This window comes from Rhyacophila brunnea, unplaced genomic scaffold, assembly GCF_057557595.1.
Source record: "Rhyacophila brunnea isolate RB1 unplaced genomic scaffold, BYU_Rbru_1.0 scaffold_9, whole genome shotgun sequence".
Lineage (NCBI taxonomy): Eukaryota > Metazoa > Arthropoda > Insecta > Trichoptera > Rhyacophilidae > Rhyacophila > Rhyacophila brunnea.
This window is the reverse complement of record NW_028233361.1, coordinates 5,872,282-5,893,590: the sequence shown is the minus strand read 5'-3', so window position 1 is coordinate 5,893,590 and position 21,309 is coordinate 5,872,282. Positions and strand designations below refer to the sequence as shown.

General features: G+C 31.3%; 1 protein-coding gene across 2 annotated transcripts; it reads left to right on the top strand.

Moving 5' to 3' along the window:
* The first annotated feature begins 10,972 nt into the window (after window positions 1–10,972).
* On the top strand, window positions 10,973–19,785 carry LOC147063205 (juvenile hormone esterase-like). 2 transcript variants are annotated; one of them, XM_085959525.1, is made up of 4 exons: window positions 10,973–11,158; window positions 12,854–13,002; window positions 14,699–15,954; window positions 19,462–19,785. In XM_085959525.1, the coding sequence occupies exons 2-4, from the start codon at window positions 12,862–12,864 to the stop codon at window positions 19,619–19,621; spliced, it is 1,557 nt and encodes a 518-aa protein (XP_085815651.1). In that variant the 5' UTR covers window positions 10,973–11,158; window positions 12,854–12,861; the 3' UTR covers window positions 19,622–19,785. The 2 variants fall into 2 exon arrangements, with proteins under 2 accessions (XP_085815651.1, XP_085815652.1); XM_085959526.1 differs by having other exon boundaries at window positions 10,992–11,158; window positions 12,859–13,002.
* Window positions 19,786–21,309: the final 1,524 nt, after the last annotated feature.

Sequence of the window (21,309 nt, the reverse complement as noted above, 5' to 3'; positions counted from 1 at the left end):
ACTTTATTCATCATTATTGGCTGATGTCGATCAACTGCTGGATGAAGGCGTCCCATATCTCCTTCCACTCTTCTTCGCTGTGACGTACATCCAACAAATCTTCCAGCGAGTTTTAGGACACCCGTGTGGGCGTTTAGTGATATTACTGCATTTGTCGAGAGGTTGTCCAGAGCCCATTATCATTTCAACAGCTTGACGACCTTGATCAATGAACTAATAAATCAAATGACATTCTTTTAAAAATATATACACTCACTCTAGGTTAAAAGTTCTAAGAAAATACCTTTGAGCAAGCGGTCAATCGAGGACTGCGTGCGTCGGCCAGATATATACAATTACATACATTGATTTCTGGTTTTTTTAAAGCAAAGTAAAAGAAAATCCCTTCCAGTCACCCTGGATCTACTTTATTATATTTTTGAAGGGGAATTGGGAAGTCTATTAACACTTGGTATCAGTAGGTACTGCAAGGAATCTGGTAGATGAGAAAATGAATTAGGCAAAGAATTGCGGAAAAAAAATCAGTATCACAAAATCACTATTGTTAAAATAAATAAATTTAATAAAAGTAAAGCTGGCAAAAGGATGCTCACATTCCATGGATACACATGTCTCTATATTGAAAGACCTTTCCTTCAAAGAACATAATAAATGTCGTTAAATATAGTCTATTTCTATTAAACCGCAATTGTTGATTGATCACATTGATATTATTTTACAAACCATAATTTCTTGACACCTCAGGCAGGTCTATGCAAGTTGGTATTATATAGGTACATTGTATTATGTAGTGAGATGCCATTTAAATATTATTATGTTCTTATTATTAATAATAGGCAAACAGCCGCAATAATAAAATTCATTTTATAATTTTTAATTAGGTAATTTTTCTAATAATATTCGTTACGCACCGTAGTTTCTAAAAAAAATTGGGTCGTATAAAAAAATCGTTTTATTATTTATTTTTATAGTCTGTATATTAAATCGGTATTGTATCCAAATTATAGCATATTAAGGCATTGTATTGTCGATCAAAATTGCCTGATGAAATCATAAATCTGTAATACGGTTTTGAATTTGCATAATATACTCGTATATATTAAGGTAGATTACATGTTGAATTCAAATGTGTACAGTACCTACCGAATTGTTGTAGATACATTGTGCAGTAGGTAGGTGTGCGACTTCGGTATAGTAGTTATAAGTAGGCTTAGGATTTTTAGGTGCTAAAAATGAATAATTACAAGATAAAAAGAACTTTTTAAATACAATGTTTTTAAATTTTCTGTTGAATCATATAAACTTGACGATTCTATGTATTAATAATTTAGGACAAATAAGGCAATTGTCAACAAATCATTTTTTTGCTCTTTTGCAACAAACAAACAAATATAGAATACTGAAATGTAATTTTGATTGCCATAGTAACGCACGTACATATTAATAATTTAGTTGCTAAGACCACTCCCTTAGAAACCAATAATAGTGGATTGTATACGGATTTCTTCTGAAATAACTTTCCATACAAAACAGAATTAACTGAAAATGAATTCAATTCTGCTTAAAGATGGCTAAAAATATTAAAAGAATGCATTGGCATCGTGTTCTGATATATTCTAAAAGTCTCAAATGTCTAGCTAGTCGGGAAGTTAGTTAAAAATCGATTGCAAGATTTGTACTGGACAAACAACCACCGGACAAATAAGAATACGAGCTAATAAAAATGTTGTAATAATAGGTACCTAAAATATGTAGATATAATTGGAAACTATGTTACGAGTATCAAAATTTCATAAATATGTGCTAAAAAATCAAAAATAGGTGCTAAAAATTTAAATAAGTACATTTTGCAATAAATCATATATATTTCAACAGTTTATTTTTTATTTATTCACAAACAGAAAATGCTTTATTACAATAGATAATAAAAAAATGCTTCAAATTTTCGAAAGTGAATCTTTGACGATTTGATCTTAGTAAATTTTTATACACGAAAATACTTCTTTCCACTTCTACAGATGTTATTATTGCGTATGTAAATGAAACTATTTCTGAAGTAGAAAAAATTGAAACATCTGAGGCATCTGATGGATTTTCCAAAACAGCTTTAAGGTGATGTCTCTAGGTAAAGTTGTTATCGAAAAATAGCTAGAAAAGTTTATTAATCGGTAAATATATATTCAAAAGTAATGAGAAAAATAAAATAAAAAATTAAGAAGTATCGTGGAGTTCTATATGCCAAAAATACGTGTCAAATTCGGTACTTTTCTATCGGGTGGTAAGAATGAATGACATAAGATTTATTGTCAAAATTACGATAAAAATGTACGTAAATCTATTACCTAGGGAAACGCTAAGCGGAAATTGGAATTTATTATACCTATCCTTAAGTATATCTTTTTTTTCAAATTTAAAAAACATCGATTTAGAGGTTAGAAAGCATGCAATTAAAATCGAAATATCTCGGTTTAGACGCAATTAATAGCAAAAAACGTTTAGCGTTTCTATTAAAAATATTATTTATTAATTTTTAGGCCAGTTATTTAAATTTAATCTTGTATTTTTGTATATTAACGAATCGATTGTAAATAAAATGAATATTTGACAAGACTTGATCGACATGTGCTGCTAACTTGGAAATAAATCGAACCATTTTTGAAACAATACCTGAATAGATTAAAAAACACACACACACACATACATTGAAAATAAAGGTTCGTCAGGTACGCTCTGTCAATAGGTCTGCGCTCTGTCAATAATATTTTCTGTTTGCGATATTGGAGCATGTCACAATGGACGACCATATATCAACCTCCACTTTTTGAAATAGTGTTGTGTAATTATTTCAGATATTTATTACTGTTTTGACGTACCTACCTTTTATAAAGCGATTTTAAAATAAATATAGTTTCAAAATAATATAAAGAAAGCATACGAGCGAAAATGCCTAAGATACTTCTGACACACATCAAATTTAATCTTTGTCTAGTGACTGTACAATTTATCCCTATTTATATTAAGTGTTTAAAATGTTATAAGTAAAAAAAAACGTCTATTCACGTGGTAGTCGCGAAAATTATGAACAATGTACAATGTTAAAAATAATAAGAATTGTTAAAATTTCTAGTAACAATATTATTCAAAGACGAATTTAATTAACCCGATCAAAACAGCCTCGACAAACTTCCACTTCAGTAACTTTTGTTCTATATGTTTATCCTGGATACAGCGGCAAACACATTTTGAAAATAGCCGATATACTGGATTACTTGTTAGTTTGGGTTAGTTTAGGTTAGATTAAGTTAGATTAGGTTAGGTTAGGTAATCCTAACAAATAATCTAGTATATCGGTTATTTTCAAAATGTGTTTGCCACTGTATCCAGGATAACCGACTTGTACCCTAACTTTAATTACATACATACTATTGTACTATATTTGGGCCATCGAACGTTCATTCCTGTCTACTGTATATATAACTGTCTGTCGTCCTATCAAAAAGTGGGGGTTGATAATTTAGTATGCTAAAAATAGTAAAGATATACGCTATGCTAGGGCTACGCTAGGGTAAACAATTCAGTGAATGAACACATAAGAGATGAATTTGAATTCAAATAAATTAAATTAAAACAACGATTAAATTAACTAAGAAAATTATAACAATAGGTAGGTACAATAAATTGTGTATAACCGTAGTATTACTAATGTTATGCCGTGATGCTTTGATAATTGGACTTTTCATAATATTTGGATCACTATTTAGTTGCTCATTTATCTGCCACATAAAGCCGTAAATATTGATTTTTTTACGAAGCAATCATAAATACAAAAAATTAAGATCTACTTTTCAATCATAGTAGATACCTAGGAATATGGTATAGGTGTTGATAATTTTTAATTATTTATTCGAGATCTTCAGGGAATTACAAAAGTCCACACCTAGAAACCACTGGGCCAAAAAGGTTTCTTTTTATATCTCCAAATCCATTTCACTTACATAACATAGGTAAAATAAATATAACTATCTTTTATTTTATCTTGCATTTTCGTTAAAATCGACATTAGATTTTTTCAAAGAAATAACGTTCTGTCTTTATCTTAGAATATTATGTAATCAGTGGTGCACTTACCTCAAATTCTAAATTTTTTTCTTATGTTTTACAATTTTTTTTAAATTTGTCACTTATTTTGTCCTTGGGTTTGCTTATCAAGATTTGTTCCCATGTTTATTTACGTTTTTTCATACTTCCAACTTCTTTTTTATTCAATTCGTTGCGTGTCTTACTTTATTTTTATCTCGGATATAGTTAGTTAGTTAATACAAACCTTCTACTCTCTGGAGGCCCATATGATCCCATTAGGATCGGACATGGTTGAAACGAAACGAATTGGGATGTCTATATATCGACTATGTCATAATTATTATAACTACAGTCGAACTCGGTTATTACAATTTCGGACATAGCGAGATCTCGGATGTAATGAGGAAACAATCGTTGACATTTGGTATATGATTTTCTCTTTACATTGTTTTCACTGTTATAACGAGAAACTTATCGGATATACCGAGCTAAAATACTGTTAATGTGTTGATCGTTTAAAAACATTTCGACCCTAAGCAATAAAATCCGATCGGACAAGATGCCGCCGGGGACAGATTACGTTTATGACACTAGTTAAGTGTCTAATTGTTGTTTTCGCCGCCAATAAAAAAACCTATTCTCTGATATAACGAGTACCGCTTATAACGAGCAAATTCAGCCGGTCCAACCTTCCTCGTAATAACCAAGTACGACTGTATATTCCTTATTTTGTTTAATAATATTTCGAATGGCATTTGTTTTGCTATTCATTTAATATCCTTTTTTTATTCCACCTCTAGAAATTCGATGTAATTGTCAATTGTTCAAGATTAAACTCAATGTTATAAACATTTGAACTTAAATGTTCATTTACTACTATAAATAAACTTTACTGTAGAACAATATTTATATTAGTATTGACAACGTAAAAAAATCTGGTTCATTGACTGGACAGCTTACCCTTTATTGTCAGTATAAAAAAACTACGGTAAACAAAATGAAAAAATCATATACACTTTAAATCAAATCAAATAGACATGTAAGAATTGTAAATATTTTATGGGGTTAATATTAATTGTAAATATTTTTACATAGGTAAGTAAATATATAATAAATTTAAATGCATTTTTATCAAGCTTATGATTTTTAATATGTGGCGACACTCAATATTTTATTTTAGATTTTATTGCCATCTGGTTACGATGTAATGTGTATAAATGTGTAATGGTAAATAGTCAAAGGCACATTAAACTGTCGTAAAAAAATATTTGATATGCAATTGAAGGAAATCCGAGAAGAATTATTACTTATCGCTAGTTTTGATTTAAATTGACCTTCGTGTAAAAAAAAAATGCAAAATAATACATTCCGTCTCCCTTTTTTATACATTTACAGTGTGACAAGTAGAGGCGGATTTAGAGCCGTATCACAAGAGACACCGGTGTCCTGACACTGGTGTTCGAGAGGCTTCATTTACACATAAATGAATAGAATTCAGACGGAAACACCGACCCGTTAGCGGCTCACTCCTCAAGCCGCCGAGACCAAGGCCTGAACAAAAACGATGCACGAGTGCGAGTGAGAAAGTATTCGACACCCTTATAATCTCTGCGACACGCGCTAGAGTAAGATAAAAGGTCTACATATGTGTGAGTTAGTTTCCAAAAGTATCGCCGGAAAATCGGGGCGAATCGCTTCACGTAGCGTCGATAACCAGCAAGCTCGTGTTGCTAAAATTGTTATTTTTTGTGTTAAACATAAACAAGTCAGTGGTAAATATTTGTAGTTAATTAAGTAGGAAAGATGGTTCTGTGTGTTGTATTAAAATATACTGCCGTACTGATAAGCAAGAAGATGGTATTACGTTTCATAGATAAGTTGATACATGTCCGTGATAATTTATTTGTATATTATTATATATTTTAATATGAGTGACCTAGTCTTTCTTTAAAATAACTTAAATTAGGGATATCTTTACCTAATGGTTGCATTTTGACCGCTTAAAAATACTATATAACGTAAAAAAATAGAAAATTATATTTTAATTCTGAGCGTCTAATGCGAGCACTAGCGAAATGGTCTATGGTCTCGAACATTTGTAGACGAATGCGTTCGCTCGCCCACAAACCAAGCGCACGGCATGCAGCTTCATTTAGCAATGCAACGGGTGGCGTCTTGGTGTATCTATAGTCTATGGCCGAGACACTTTTTTACTACCCCAGCCAGTTTTTATATCTCCATTGTTTGTATTTCTAATTTATGACGCGAAAACATGCGTTGACTCATTCGCTACTGACGCGTTCATATAAATAAAACAATAAAGGAAATTTAATGTGACTCGTGCAAAAACGTGGACATGTAACTTTGGCTCTGATGTCAGAGACCAATTAGCTATTCGGTGGCTGCTATAGTCACTGCAGTGTCTAGTGGTTGGATACTTCGATATTTAGATACCAGTGTCTCGTGTGAAACGGGCCTTACTGGGACTCAATAGCCGTTTCACACGAGACACCGGTGTCCAGACATAGGTATCTCGAGAGGCTGCATTTACACATAACTAAATGGGCGCGTTACTTTATATGTGTATGCAGTGTCCATAGATACTGGTGTCCAGACACCAGCGTCTCGTGATGTGCGCAGGAGTAAATCCCAGCGTTGACGTTACCGGTCCCAAATAAATAAGCGATTAATATAGTCATTTGAGTGAAAAACTTTCCGGTTTGGGCATTCATTGGACAAGACTAATCCATCTTAGTTGAGATTTTTTTAAATATTCTCTACATTTTAGAAATCAAACTCTATAAAATGTTATTTATTTCGTCCCATTTTGAGGTAGATAGTTAGTTAAACATTATTTAAAAGATAAATTAATATGTCTTTTAATCTTACTTTAATTAAGAGATCCCTACAATAACTATGAGCTCAAATGAAGATTGTTAAACAATGAAAGAATGAAGCCGCGTGTTAAATGTGTGTAGATGTAAACTGCGAAAAAATGGTTCAAATTATATTCAATACCTAAATCGATGAAATTCAAAGACCCCAATGTGTAATTTCTGGTGAACTTTTGGCGAATGATTCATTAATAAGGCCTGCAAAATTTATTCGTCATTTGGAATCAATGCATCCAACCTAAAAACAGACCTATTGATTATTTTGAAAGACAATTAACAGCATTAAATGCTCAAAATAAAAGTATTGCAAGATCCACATAAATCTAATTCTTAAATTATTGTGAAATCGTAATTTTTGATAGCGTTGCATATCGACTGCTCATTTCCATAGTACGATAAGTCAAAAATGTAAAGTTTTGATTTATATTAGCGTATTCATAATATCACATTCGTATATCGCTCCTCTTCAGTTCCACAAAATTACAAATTGAAAATTTGAAAAAATTACTAGGTAGTTGTTCTCGTAGGGCCGATGTTTTTGTCACTTTTCTACAAGTCAGTATAGGTGAGTAGCTTTGATCACCCATTACTCAAAACTACTAATTCCTAGCACTATGGAACTGCGCCATCGATATGATATTATCGAAAACTTGGAATGTCTTTACAATTGCAGAAGATTTAATTAAGCTTTCTATGGTGAATGTATGCACTGAGATTTTTGGATAATCGTGTGCAAATAATTTACTTACATTCGTTTATTCTATATTAATAAATTTAAAGTATATTTTATTTTTTATATATTTACATAGGTAGGTACCACCTTTATTTTTTAATTCAAATTTAAGGAAAAAGGTTAAATTTTGATAAAAGTGGTTTTAATACATCTGCACATTCTTATCACGAGGGGTCCGCGAAACTTCATATACCTACATTGTAAGGGGTCCACGATACCGAAAAGGTTTCGGAAAATGGATTAGACTACTATCGATTAACACAATTTATGTGTTTCTTTGTAGTGATACCACCTACATTTTGGGAAACCTCAGAAAACAAATCAGACCCGGCGTTTGGCGGTCAAATAAACGGAGTAATTAGAAATTTATAATATTAACTTTAATTTTTGTGTGTAAATAAGACTCATACTTAAAATTTTATAGTAAAATTTAAACTATTTTTTTAATGCGATATATACCAGTAGTTCTCATGTGCGGCTACTACCGCTTTACAGAATGCTATTTCAAAAAATATTATATTATTGGTTGAATACACATGACTTGTTCATGAATGAATGATCCATAATGTGTTTTGTGATCATGTGTGAAATAGTCCGTTTCTGAGAATAAAGTCAATTCAAAGGATTGGCAACAATTATTGCTTTATTAATATTGACGATTTTTCCTACTACTGTATCCTGTGAAAGATCATTCGGTGTAATGTACCTACTTCATAAAAACAAATATCGAAGCCAGTTGACAGATGTGGAGAAAATGAGTATTGAGGAATTTACATTTACATTATTTTTAAATAAATATATTAATATGTACTAAAATGTTGAAATGTCTTTTATTAAATGGACTTGTCTATAAATAAATTGGTAAGTACATTTTTTTAGTAAATAAAATGTAGTTTAAATTTTTTCAATCACAACTAAAGTGAAATTTGGTGCGGCCACCAGACGTTTCCGTAGAACTGTCAATGTCAATTGTGCTGCCACAGTTAAAATTTCACGTGAGAACCACTGATCATACCATACCAGGAAACTATATAATATTATATTAACAGACACGGTTATTCAAGAGCTACCCAACTAATTTTATAATCAGGTACATAATACCATAATGTAAGTAGTAATTCATTTATTGAATAAAAATACATACTGTTAACAATCTCATAACAGGGAATATTAGGAAACTCGTTATCAATATATTAATAAAATCACTTGAATTGTGCTCGTTTTTAGTAAAATAATGTATTGTAGTGCTCTTATCTTCCGTGGAATATTTACTGTTTAACTATTTCAAAACGACATTTCAGTTATTTATTTCAATCCAAATGAATTCAAATACCGATCACTGCAATCCGACCCGAAATAGATACCAATTTGAATAATACTAAGGCGTAAAACCCACTTAACGGAGCGAGTGGGGCTCTCGCGCAAAATTTCACAAGTGGCGTGTAAATCATCGAAAATACAACGTAATCAAATACGCCAGCGCACACTGGATTTGACGACGAATTGTGCCTGCCTGCCCCATGAGTCACCGTTTTTTGGCTTCTCAGCGATACGACTTAACGAAAATACAACGTAGTCCATTCATTGAACACGGCAAGCAAAATCACGCTCCTCGAAGCGTCGTCGATAGACGGGCGAGAAGCCATTATTTAAGAACAGTGAACTCTTTGTTTAGTTATTGCGTGTCCGATATTAATTACAAGCCCCGAGAAATTTAATAATATTTTTATTGCTTTGTTATGAGAGACGCTGATAATAATAATTATTTTGTACTCCTTGAGCCCCTTATTACATAGGTGAAGGGTAATGCGCGGGTGGGAGGGGGCTTACTCAGTAGTGAGCGCACCGAACGCTTTTTTGGTGGGCTTTATGCCTAAGGCTCATTCTGGCGGTATTAGTTATTGCGTATACTTTGAATGCAAAATGGTAAACTGTTTTAGAAAATGATAATTGCTTCATGTTGAAAAAAGTGATATAATGAACAAAATATCTTCATTTACCTATTGCGAACAGCAGTGGCAAAGGGTGGAGGTAGGCTGTTAAGATTCGACATAAATAGTGCATACTAAACATTGTCAGTGATACTTATTTGTTTTCATTGAACTAAGAATACAATTTGCATATCGACCGTGTTTAGGAAAAAGAGCGTCACCCTCACATAACAAATTTTACAGGAGGGGCAAAAAACGTTTTTTTTATGATTTTAGTTTAATATTTTTTTTAAATATGCTCAGTCATTGGGTGAATGATGATTATTGATTTGGTGTAATATATTTTTGATCTAATAATAATTTAAAAAAATATTACAGAAAAATCATTAAAATTGAGGGTAAATGCTTTTTTCCTTAAATTAAAACTTAATTAATCTCAATTAAAACCTGAATTTAGATAATAATTTGGCATTTGCGACTTACTTCCTTTTTATGGAACGTGTATTTAGTTGTAGGTATACATTGTTAATATCTAATAAAGCACTTTTCGAAAAATCGAGGGTTACGCCCTTTTTCCCAAACACAGTCGATATGGTGCAGGTTAGTTTAGTGTTTAGTTCAAATAATAGTTTAGGTATCCTATGGGCGATCCGACAAAACTAGTACACACTTTTCAGTCACACTTATTTGTTTTCATTGAATTAGGAATATATATTACAGAATATGGTGTTGTTAGTTTTTTTTTAATTCATTAAGCCCTGCCTAACCAAACCATAATAGACAAAAAAATATTCTTCTATCCATAAAATACCCTAAATCATCTATGGTTTAATGTTTAATCGTATAATTTTAGATATTTTATAGATAAACGAATATTTCTTTATAATTATCTACTATGGCTTGGATTAGGCAGGGTTTCATTGAATTTAAAAAAACTAATAGACACTATCTACACATTGTAGTATTAGTTGAATTAACAGCATGCTCCACCATTCGCCACTGGCGATCAGGTTACCAGATTGCATTTGGAGTAGGTATGCCGTATAAGCAATAACTAAATGTCTTGAGGGTGGTCGGACTTACGGGATGGCATACACTTTAAGTTAGGTTAGGTTAGACATAATGTTACATAATTACGTGTTCTGTTTAGTGAGATTGGAGTGGTGGAGATTTTTGGATTTCTCGGAGGGACATAATTTCTTAAAACAATAATAAACATAATCATAATATTACTATCAATTTTACAAATTTAACGCGTGCGCCGTCTCGAAAGAGTTTTATATGACGTCAAATAATAATTGCTGTAATAAAATATTTAACTAATAAACTCGCCATTTCTTTATAAACAAAAGAGCTAAGAGAACTTAAAATAATGTTTAGTTTTTGTTTGGCGGTGACAAGTGGTGATACTATTGTAAGAATTCGTGATTTTCCTGTGATATATTTATCGAATTAATTGTGTGATAAATCGAGTTGGTTGTGGATTGGTGTGCAATTAATTGCAGACATACAACAAAGCGGTAGGTACATATAGTGACAGAGGACTAAATTTGATAGAATTATAATGTTTTTCTACTTTACAAACTAAAAAGTATCAAAAAATATAAGATTTTATTTTTTATGTTCGACTTTCTATATATTTTTTTAACTTATGGTCTACTCTGTTTTTTTCGTGTATTTGCTTATTTAGTGTAGGTACTTATTCAGAAATAATTACAAGATAAAAAGAACTTTTTACGTACAACGTTTTTAAATGTTCTGTTGAATCATATAAACCTCACAATTCTATGTATTAATAATATAGGACAAATAAGGCAATTGTCAACAAATCATTTTTTTTTTTTTGCTATTTTGCAACAACCAAACAAATTTAAAATACTGAAATGTCATTTTGATTTCCATAGTAACGCACGTATATATTAATAATTTAGTTGCTAGGACCACCCCCTTAGCAACCAATAATAGTGGATTGGATTACGGATTTCTTCCGAAATAACTTTTCATACAACACAGAATTAATGAAAATGAATTCAATTCTGCTTAAAGATGGCTAAAAGTATTAAAAGAATGCATTGACATCGTGTTCTGATTTATTCTAAAAGTTTCAGTAAGTTAATATATATATAATTAAGTAATTAAAATCAATAACATAAACTAAATGTTATGCTGAGGGCAGTGCTAATTAGAAGGCCTAAAATCGAAGAATGAGAGCAAATTAATATATTTTTAAGTATATTTTATTATTTCTATTTATGAGGTTAATATCTCAGATAGATAACTAATGCATTAAATTAATGCTTATACTATTAATACTATCGACTGAAGGTACTTAGGGTTTTTTACTGACACTTCAACTATTCACAAGTTGTTTATTGTATTTTTTGTAACCTTTGACTTGATAGGTAGGTAATGGAGTTTTTACCTACTTTATTGTATTGATTTATTATATAAGCTAGGTAAAGAGAGTTCGTTGTCAGTGTGTGTTTACCTTTGGCGAGTGTACACGGCGCCTGAAGATGCCGAAAGGCGAAACCCGGGTCGCAAAAAAAGACTTAAATGGAATAGCACAGAGCTTGAATCCATTATAATTTAATACTTATACAACAATGCCGGAAAGTATTATTTTATAATAGTCCTAGTAGAATAATATGTCAAATGTTCAAAGCAAAAAATATGTACTTATCTATTTTTTTTCGATATCGACTTGATACTGAATTTAAGAATGTTAAAATGTTTATTATATAAGTACATACTTTTGAGATACCTACGTCATTTACATAATTATTTTTTAAAAACTCCCAGAAAAAGGTTGGATTAAACAATAGATTCTTTAGTGTTTTGGCAGCGATTATCCCGATTCTACTCTGATTGTCAGTTTTGTATGCTTATAAGAACAATATACAATTAAAAAATAAATATGAACGGTGAAATTAAAAAAAAATGCAATGTAAAAAGACTATTCTGGATTTAATGGGTTTATTATTATTTTTTAGACTTTCATCAGTACCTAAGTACATTCATTCAAATCATTCCGATTAATTGTGGTCACATACTGTTGTATGTTAGAATTAATTTAATAGTATGAACATGCATAGAAAACGGCTGATTACAGTCGGACAACACTCTCTCTTTATTTTTATTTTTTACTCTATGCTACGAACCCGTTAATAGAATTAAACCTTTTATAAATAACATGAACTTGATAACCTTTTCAGAACAGAACATGCTGGTGTCTTCCCCAATCGTTCAGGTTCACCAAGGCTCCCTGCAGGGCCTTGAGACGATAACATCTGAAGGAAAATTGTTCTACAGTTTTCGAGAGATCCCTTATGGACAGCCTCCATCTGGCGATCTCCGATTCAAGGTATTATTTTACCACACTAGTTAATCTTTTGTGGAATCAATCTATATTCTCCACATTGCCCTCGTTGTCCAGTGCGTACGACGTGGGCCATTCATCCGGGTGTTCCTGGTTCGATTCACGCCATTCACGGTGAAGTCATAATATATTCCAGACTCTTTTCTATATTTTCTACAGTTTACAACGACTAAGCTCTAGACCAGGGGGGGGCAAACTTTTTGGATGGAGGGCCAAATTCAAGAATTCAAAATGAGCGGCGGGCCGCAAGTAAAATACCATTTTTAGATATACTTACACTATTTATTATCACGAAAAATAAACATTACAAAAAAAATAATGAAAAGAATGAAACTGGTGTACATTTTTTAACATTTTTTTTAAATTCAGGTGTTAATTTTGTAGTCGATATTCTCAAAACTGCTGAGCATCGGAGGGATTTGATCGTATTTTTTTTTATTGAGGTTCATGATCGAAAATGTTTGTTCACATATATAGGTTGATCCAAAAATAACGAACATTTTTCTTGCATAATGTTTAAGTTGGTCGAATTTGTCTGAATTAAGGGCATTGTAAAATTTGGAGATTTCTTCACGACGATGCAATTCTCTTAAATCAGTGTCACACTGCAGATCAATAATCTCAAGTTGTAGCTCTGTCGGTACACTATCAATATCTATTGAAAATGGATCGCGTGCTATTGCTAAACTTGTCTCAATTTTTCGGAAGTCACCAAATCTTTGTGAAAAATCGTCATTCAGAGCTTTAATAATTTTATCATATTATTCAAATTTATATTCTGATATATTCAGCAACTTCAAAGTTGGAAAGTGGTCCACGTTGTTATTCGATATTTGTGGAAGGAATAACTTGAGTTTTAATTGAAATCCATTCAAACTTTTTACCATATCATGGGCATATATTTTTTTTCCTTGCAACGCGGAGTTAAAAGTATTTAAATGTGTCTCGATGTTCAACGTAGAAAATAGTGGTTACATAGTGTGAGACGAGACGCAAGGAAGACGTACTGAGATAATACATTTACGAAACGATAAATTCTTCAAATTATAATCTATTGTCAATATGTTTTTAAAAATTATTCGTACAATAGACTACGAAGTAAGTACAATTAATGATGGCGGGCCGCAAAAAAATACCCGTCGGGCCACATGCGGCCCGCGGGCCGCAGTTTCCCCTCCCCCTGCTCTAGACCTCTCTAAAGTTTTCATGGCGAGGGTATTATTTTAGGTCCACCGGTAACAGATGTTTCAAAAAAACAGGTAGGTAGTTAAAATTATTTCACATTATAGTAGGCCTAGGTACGCATGATCAAATCACAATATAGGTATTATTTTTCAAGAAAAAATATATAATGATAACCGATAATAATATATTAGGTACATAATTAAGTTGAACGATTAAATAATAACAAATAAACACATAATTTTAATAAAACAATATAAAATAAATTAATTATTGTCACCATTATCTCAAATTTTACAAAAAATATGTTTTTGAAAAAATATATATCATATTTCATTTATTTGTACACATTTTAATTCATAGCTTTAATTTTGTATCAAAATTTTAGTACCATCAAGAACAACTTGTTGTTGGTATCCATTAATTTTACAATGATATTACCACAAAGATGCCATATAAATTATTGTTTGTGTATAACATACAATTTTTTCTTTTGCAGGATCCTGTACCGGCCAAATCATGGAGCGGTATTCGAGATGCTACAAAAATTGGCAATGTAGCACCACAAAATACAATGTTTGGCGAAGACAAATACTCGGGCGATGATGATTGTCTATACCTCACTGTGCACACACCAAGATTACCACCAATTGAACATCCCTTTCCAGTAATCATTTATTTCCATGGAGGAGCGTACACTGTAGGCACAGGAAATGAGAATGACTTTAATCCAGAATTTTTCATCCAGCAAGACATTATTGTTGTGTCGGTAAATTCTCGTTTAGGTGTTATGGGGTTTCTTTGTCTTGGAACTAAAGATGTACCAGGAAATATGGGATTAAAAGATCAAACCCTCGCCATGAATTGGGTGAAAGATAATATAGAACTTTTTGGAGGAAATTCCAATAATGTTACTTTATTAGGATTCAGTTCTGGAAGCTCTTCAGTAGAATATCAAGCTATATCTCCTCTTGCCGAAAATCTCTACCATAAAATAATAATGCACTCTGGTACGACGATAAATCCGTGGGCTCAAAACAGAAAACCACTTGAATTTGCTTCAAGGTTAGCTAAGCTACTTGGTGGTAATTATACAGACCCAAAAGATTTATACATTTTCCTTTCTGGGAAGTCCACGAAAGAAATGGTGCTGGCTGCAAAAATAATTGTTACAGACGAAGATAAGAAAAACGGAATTCTACATCCGTTTTTGCCAGTCTTTTACACGTTGCCAGATCATGAGAACTTTCTCCCAGAAGACTGTTTAGAGATTCTACGAAAGGGGACAAACCGAAAAGTCCCCACAATTTGTGGATTCGCTGCTAAAGAAGGAATCTTTTTAAAAATGATATTTCAAAAAGACCTTCAAGAAGAAATAGCAGCCGGTAGAGGAATCGAATTCATCCCGGACTATTTTAAAGTCGATAAAAAGATTTTTAGCGAAAGAATAAAAGATGTTTATAAGAAACGCGCTAATGACAAGAATGAAGATGAATTTGTCATCGATTTTATGTCAGATATTGCTTTTATCGGTGGGATATATGCTGCTTTGGATTTACGTATGAAACATTCCCAACAGTTCTTTTACTACTTCACATACGACAGAAATGCGAATGATCCACACACAGAAAAGGGAGCGACACACGGAGTTGATCCTAAATATCTTGGACTCTCGCCTGGATTTGACTTCCTACCTAGTGACATTCTAGTCAGAAAAAGGATGGTGCAAATGTGGAGCAACTTTATAAAAACAGGGTAAGGAGTTTTTTCACATTTTCCAATAGTGCTTTTTAATTAAAATACCTTTTTTTTTACAAAAAAAAAAAAAAACCTGGCATCAAATAGATAGCGGAACCCCTAACACACTATTCCAGGGATGGCGAACATTTTTACGTAAGCGTGCTAAAATTTTCCAAATAATATTTTTCGACTGTCTGACGTGCCAAGCAGTTTTTTATGGCGAAAAAAGGTTTTTTTTTAAGTTATCTAAAAAAATACTTTTTAAGAATTTTATTCTATTGAAAAGGTTTCAAAATTACATCTGAGTTAACGGCCCACGTGCTCGTCGTAGGTCAAAATTGAGTTTTTATTGTATTTTCAAACCATGATCCTGGACACTCCTTAAACGTTGTAGATAATCTATTTATATAATTTTGAAGCCTTATTATTCTTTATAGTTATTTTAAACATTTGATGACTGTATGAAGTATTTTTATTACATAAAATAGTATTCTTTTAAACCTCTCGCTCTAATGTTTCGGAATATAGTCATATTTCGGTACATAACTGTGCAGTGGTGTTAAGATTTTTCACATTTATTAATTTTTTAACGCATTTATAAAACCATTAGTATAATGTATTACGAGATAATTTTTGTAAAATATTCACGATAAAAAATTATATTGATAATCTCTGTGATCCCAAATTTAACAAGAATTAGGCATTTTATTATTCAAAAAATCGGCAAGATTAACACATTTGAAGATGATTCTAAAGATAATTATTATAAGCTATGTTTTTGATCATTCAAGTGTGATAAACATCTTATGAATAATGATTGCTTTATATTAATTATTGACCTAAGAATAAGGTAGTGTTTTTTTGAAATACGCCATTTCTTTTGTCATTCCCCAGTGGTTAAGCTTCAACATACGGCCGTAGCCATAAATTGACAAACTATAATTAAAGTAGGGAGTGAAATTATGTTAACGCGCGTGTTTGAACATGTACCTAAACGAATTTTTTTTTATTTTTTTTAAACGGTACATGTTCAAACACGCGCGTCAATATCATTTTACTCCCTACTTCAATTATAGTTAACCACTGGGGAATGATAAAAGAAATGGCGTATTACAAAAAAACACTACCTTATTCTTAGGTCAATAATTATTATAAAGCAATCATTATTCATAAGATGTTTATCACACTTGAATGGTCAAAGACATAGCTTATAATAAATATCTTTAGAATCATCTTCAAATGTGTTAATCTTGCCGATTTTTTGAATAATAAAATGCCTAATTCTTGTCAAATTTGGGATCACAGAGATTATCAATATAATTTTTTATCGTTAATATTTTACAAAAATTATCTCGTAATAAATTATACTAATGGTTTTATAAATGTGTTTAAAAATTAATAAATGTAAAAAATCTTAACACCACTGCACAGTTATGTACCGAAATATGACTATATTCTAAAACATTAGAGCGAGAGGTTTAAAGGAATACTATTTTATGTAACAAAAATACTTTATGCAGTCATCAAATGTTTAAAATAACTATAAAGGATAATAAGGCTTCAAAATTATATAAATAGATTATCTACAACGTTTAAGGAGTGTCCAGGATCATGGTTTGAAAATACAATAAAAACTCAATTTTGACCTTCGACGAGCATTTCACCCCTTAATGATATTCTATCTTTCACCGTATTTCTAGCCGAAGGCATATCTTTTATTCTTTGAATATTTTTTTCCTTGTTTTCAAATTACTCAAAGAGATAGTGGACGCATTTAAACCACTCTTCTTTCATATTATATTCTCCATCACTGAGCGGCTTTCCATTTTTAGAGATTATGTTTGAGGTAAAATAACAAGCAGTTAATATATTTGAATGGCTGCCGATAATTAATTTCATAAAGTTTGTTGATTGAATATTTTTATTTTTAATTCCTCAATCCTAAGGACTGACCTATGTAATCGTATATTTACATTAAACGTAATGATTATTCTTCAAAATGATTTGCCTGCAATTTTTCAATATCATTATTTTGTAATATTATACGAGTATATAAGTAAGTACTTAAGTAGGTATAAGTATATTTATTTGTAAAACGTTTTTATAAAAAAAACATTTTTAAATATATTACTTAGTAATTTCTTTTTAATTATTTAAAAATCATCTCGCGTGCCATAGGTCCGCCATCCATGTACTATGCGAACCCCCAGGATTCCACTGTACCCGGTTGCGAATCACTCGTCTAAACTCAACAATATTAAAGAAAATATATTTTTATATTACAATTTGCAATACAATAATAAATGTTTATTCTAGTAGGTATCTACCATATTATAACAAGACGTTATAGCAACACTAATGTTACGAACAGACTCATAAATTATTTAAATTTATTATAGCTGTTATCTATAATACGTTCATGTGCCAAATTTGACATGCAACTTATCAGTTTATTTTACAAATTATTATGATTTAAACAATTTTATTTTAATTGACGGCTAAAAGCTTTTCTTATTTAATTTTATATAATTATGCAATACAAATTAATAAAAAGAAAGCTATATCTGGATATAGGTACATTAGGTACCTAGATATTAAAAATATATGTCATTATTAATGTGCGCTCCTTAAAAATATACAAAAATGTACATAGGTTTGTATTATATTATCCTACGGATTCCCGAATCAGATATCGCAGTAACGTGTACTGATATTTTTAAATACTTACTTATATTATGTATTTAATAATCATTATAGTATATATTTAATAATACAGTAATGCAACAGCCAGTGTAAAGCTTCATAAGCCGTCTTGCAGGTTTCCTATTAGTAAGGGTGTCCGACAAGGCGAAACGATCTCACCCAATTGTACTTTCAAACGAACATGCCCACTTGTCAATCACTCTTCACACCAACTTCTGATCTAAGCGATATTAAATAATCGGTGCGATAATGTTTTCAATTATAAGTACCTACCCAATTTATTTATAAAAACACTTTGAAGTCAATTTCATATAATTAATATAAACTGATGGATAATGGTTAATGTCATTTCGGTAGTTTTTATAAATTTCGACTGTCGTGTGTGTACTACAAGTTATTGTTTTCGCTGAATTGTCCGTACATGACATAATAAATAATATTAGATTTCTAGATGCAGGAATTGAATCTGTATCCAATTCCACTCCACCATAGACACTCCTATGCCCAATTATTATAACGATAGTAAGATAAATTATATTCAGGGGTGCGCCATGCAGGGGTGGGGTATTGTGTGTGGGCAGCAACCGGCTGACTGGATCCAAGGGCGGAAAATATCCGAAAAAAAATTATAATAATATCGTTAAAATGTGTATAAAATTCAATTAGGTACATAAATCAATAATATTATATCGAAATATGGTGGCGCTTTTAGCAGTGGACTATAATTTGAAGGTGATGGTGGCTGAAGGTGAAGAAGGACATGCCAAAGGACAGCGATTTAACATTATAATGGCCTTGCTAATTGGAATCCTTTTTCAGAGATCCCACACCAGTTTTAGATGATATCGTCAATGTAAAATGGTTACCAGTGACAGAAAAATTCAACGGCCTGGATATTGGAGAGAATTTAACCATGGGAACTGAAGACCCATGGCCGGAAAGAAGGAAACTATGGATAGACATTTACAAAACTGCTTAATTTTTATAAATAAATTACCACACCTATTCTATTAATTACATCACTCATAATATAAATATTGTACTTGTCTTAAAATCCATTTATTATTATTTATTACTATCAAATAATTAAAATACACGATTCTATTATTTTCGTGAAAGTCCATTTTTCAAATTTAGAATTTGATTTTACGCGTATTTTTTCTCTCAACTTACTCCTTTTAGTACCTACTCTCCCTGTTTCACTCTCTCCTAAATAATATCATTATGTTTCCTTTCGTGCGCTACATATAAAACAAGACAAATATATAAGATACTTTATAATATTACAAAAAATGATAGCCTATGTGTAAATTTCTTCGAAAAAAATATAGGTACTAATTAATAAATGAGAAATGGAGAGAGAAATTGATCGAATATATATTTTAAATTCTTTAATTAGTTCTTGTATACTGGAATTATTATTATACAGGTACGGCTATAGCGATTCGCATTTGCATTGGTATGTTCTGTTAATATTGAATAGGCATTGCGACTATCATTGTAGCAAATACAACCAATATACATACGAATCGCCCATAGTACCTAGCACTGCACTATAGAGTATTACAGTTAAACCAGGCATCGTTATATATTTTTCAGCTTATGTTTTCAAGATTCCTTAGTTACCTAATTCAATAATTAATTAATTACATAATAATTATTGTTTAACATACATAATTTTGAAAACACTTCTGAGAAAATATAATATTATAACCAGAGAAAAGTAAGACTCCGCAGGAATCGAACCTGCATCTCTCGGGTATCGCGCCAATGCACATATACCACTATGCTAAAGGCATCATACTTAAAGTGAAGCCTTTACTGAGCCGTTTTTAAAGAGGCACCTAGCGGAAAAATACGAAGCTTGCAATTTGAGATTTTTTTTTGATAATTTAAGAAGGGAAAGGAAGAAAGGAAAAAAGGATTTCAAGTTATTCATATTTATATTTTTTATAAAAATCGATGTTTTTTAAAATAGATATAAAAAATATTAAAACTATGAATTAGTCAAAAATCTCTTACGCGATGCTTAGAAAACTTAATAAACTACATTTTAATATTAAATATGACCATAAAATATATCGTCACCGTTCAGGCAAAAGTCACCAACCCTGAAAATGGCAGTTTTGGGTTGAGTATGTCACCCGAAGCGTAAAATTATGTTCTTTAAGATGCAAAACTCACCACGGTACATTAGTTAGTAAAATTCTGCTTAAATCCGAATTATTTGTTTTTCACTAAATGACTTTCGATAAAATCTTAACAACCAAAAGTCATTATAGGTGAATAGAGATTATTGACTCTATAAAAAAAAATCCTTCGTTATAAATATACAAGCAAAAGTCACTATACTATGGATGGTGAGTTTTACTGATTTGTCATTTGAAAACTTCTAACATTTGTCTGAAATACGCAAAAATAACCAAACAGGAATAGTTTACCTTAGCTTGTTATAATAAGATCGCTTTGGTCTAAATTAAATCAAACAAAACTCACCATTGCATAATGGTGACTTTTGTCTGCTCGTAAATGCAGCATATTGATGACGAAATAAACATGCAAAAGTCACCATCCATCCATAGAGAGTTGTGATTGATTTTTCGTTTATGGTCAGTTTCGTCCATGATTATGCATTTTGTCACCTGTCATTGAACGTTTGGATCTTCG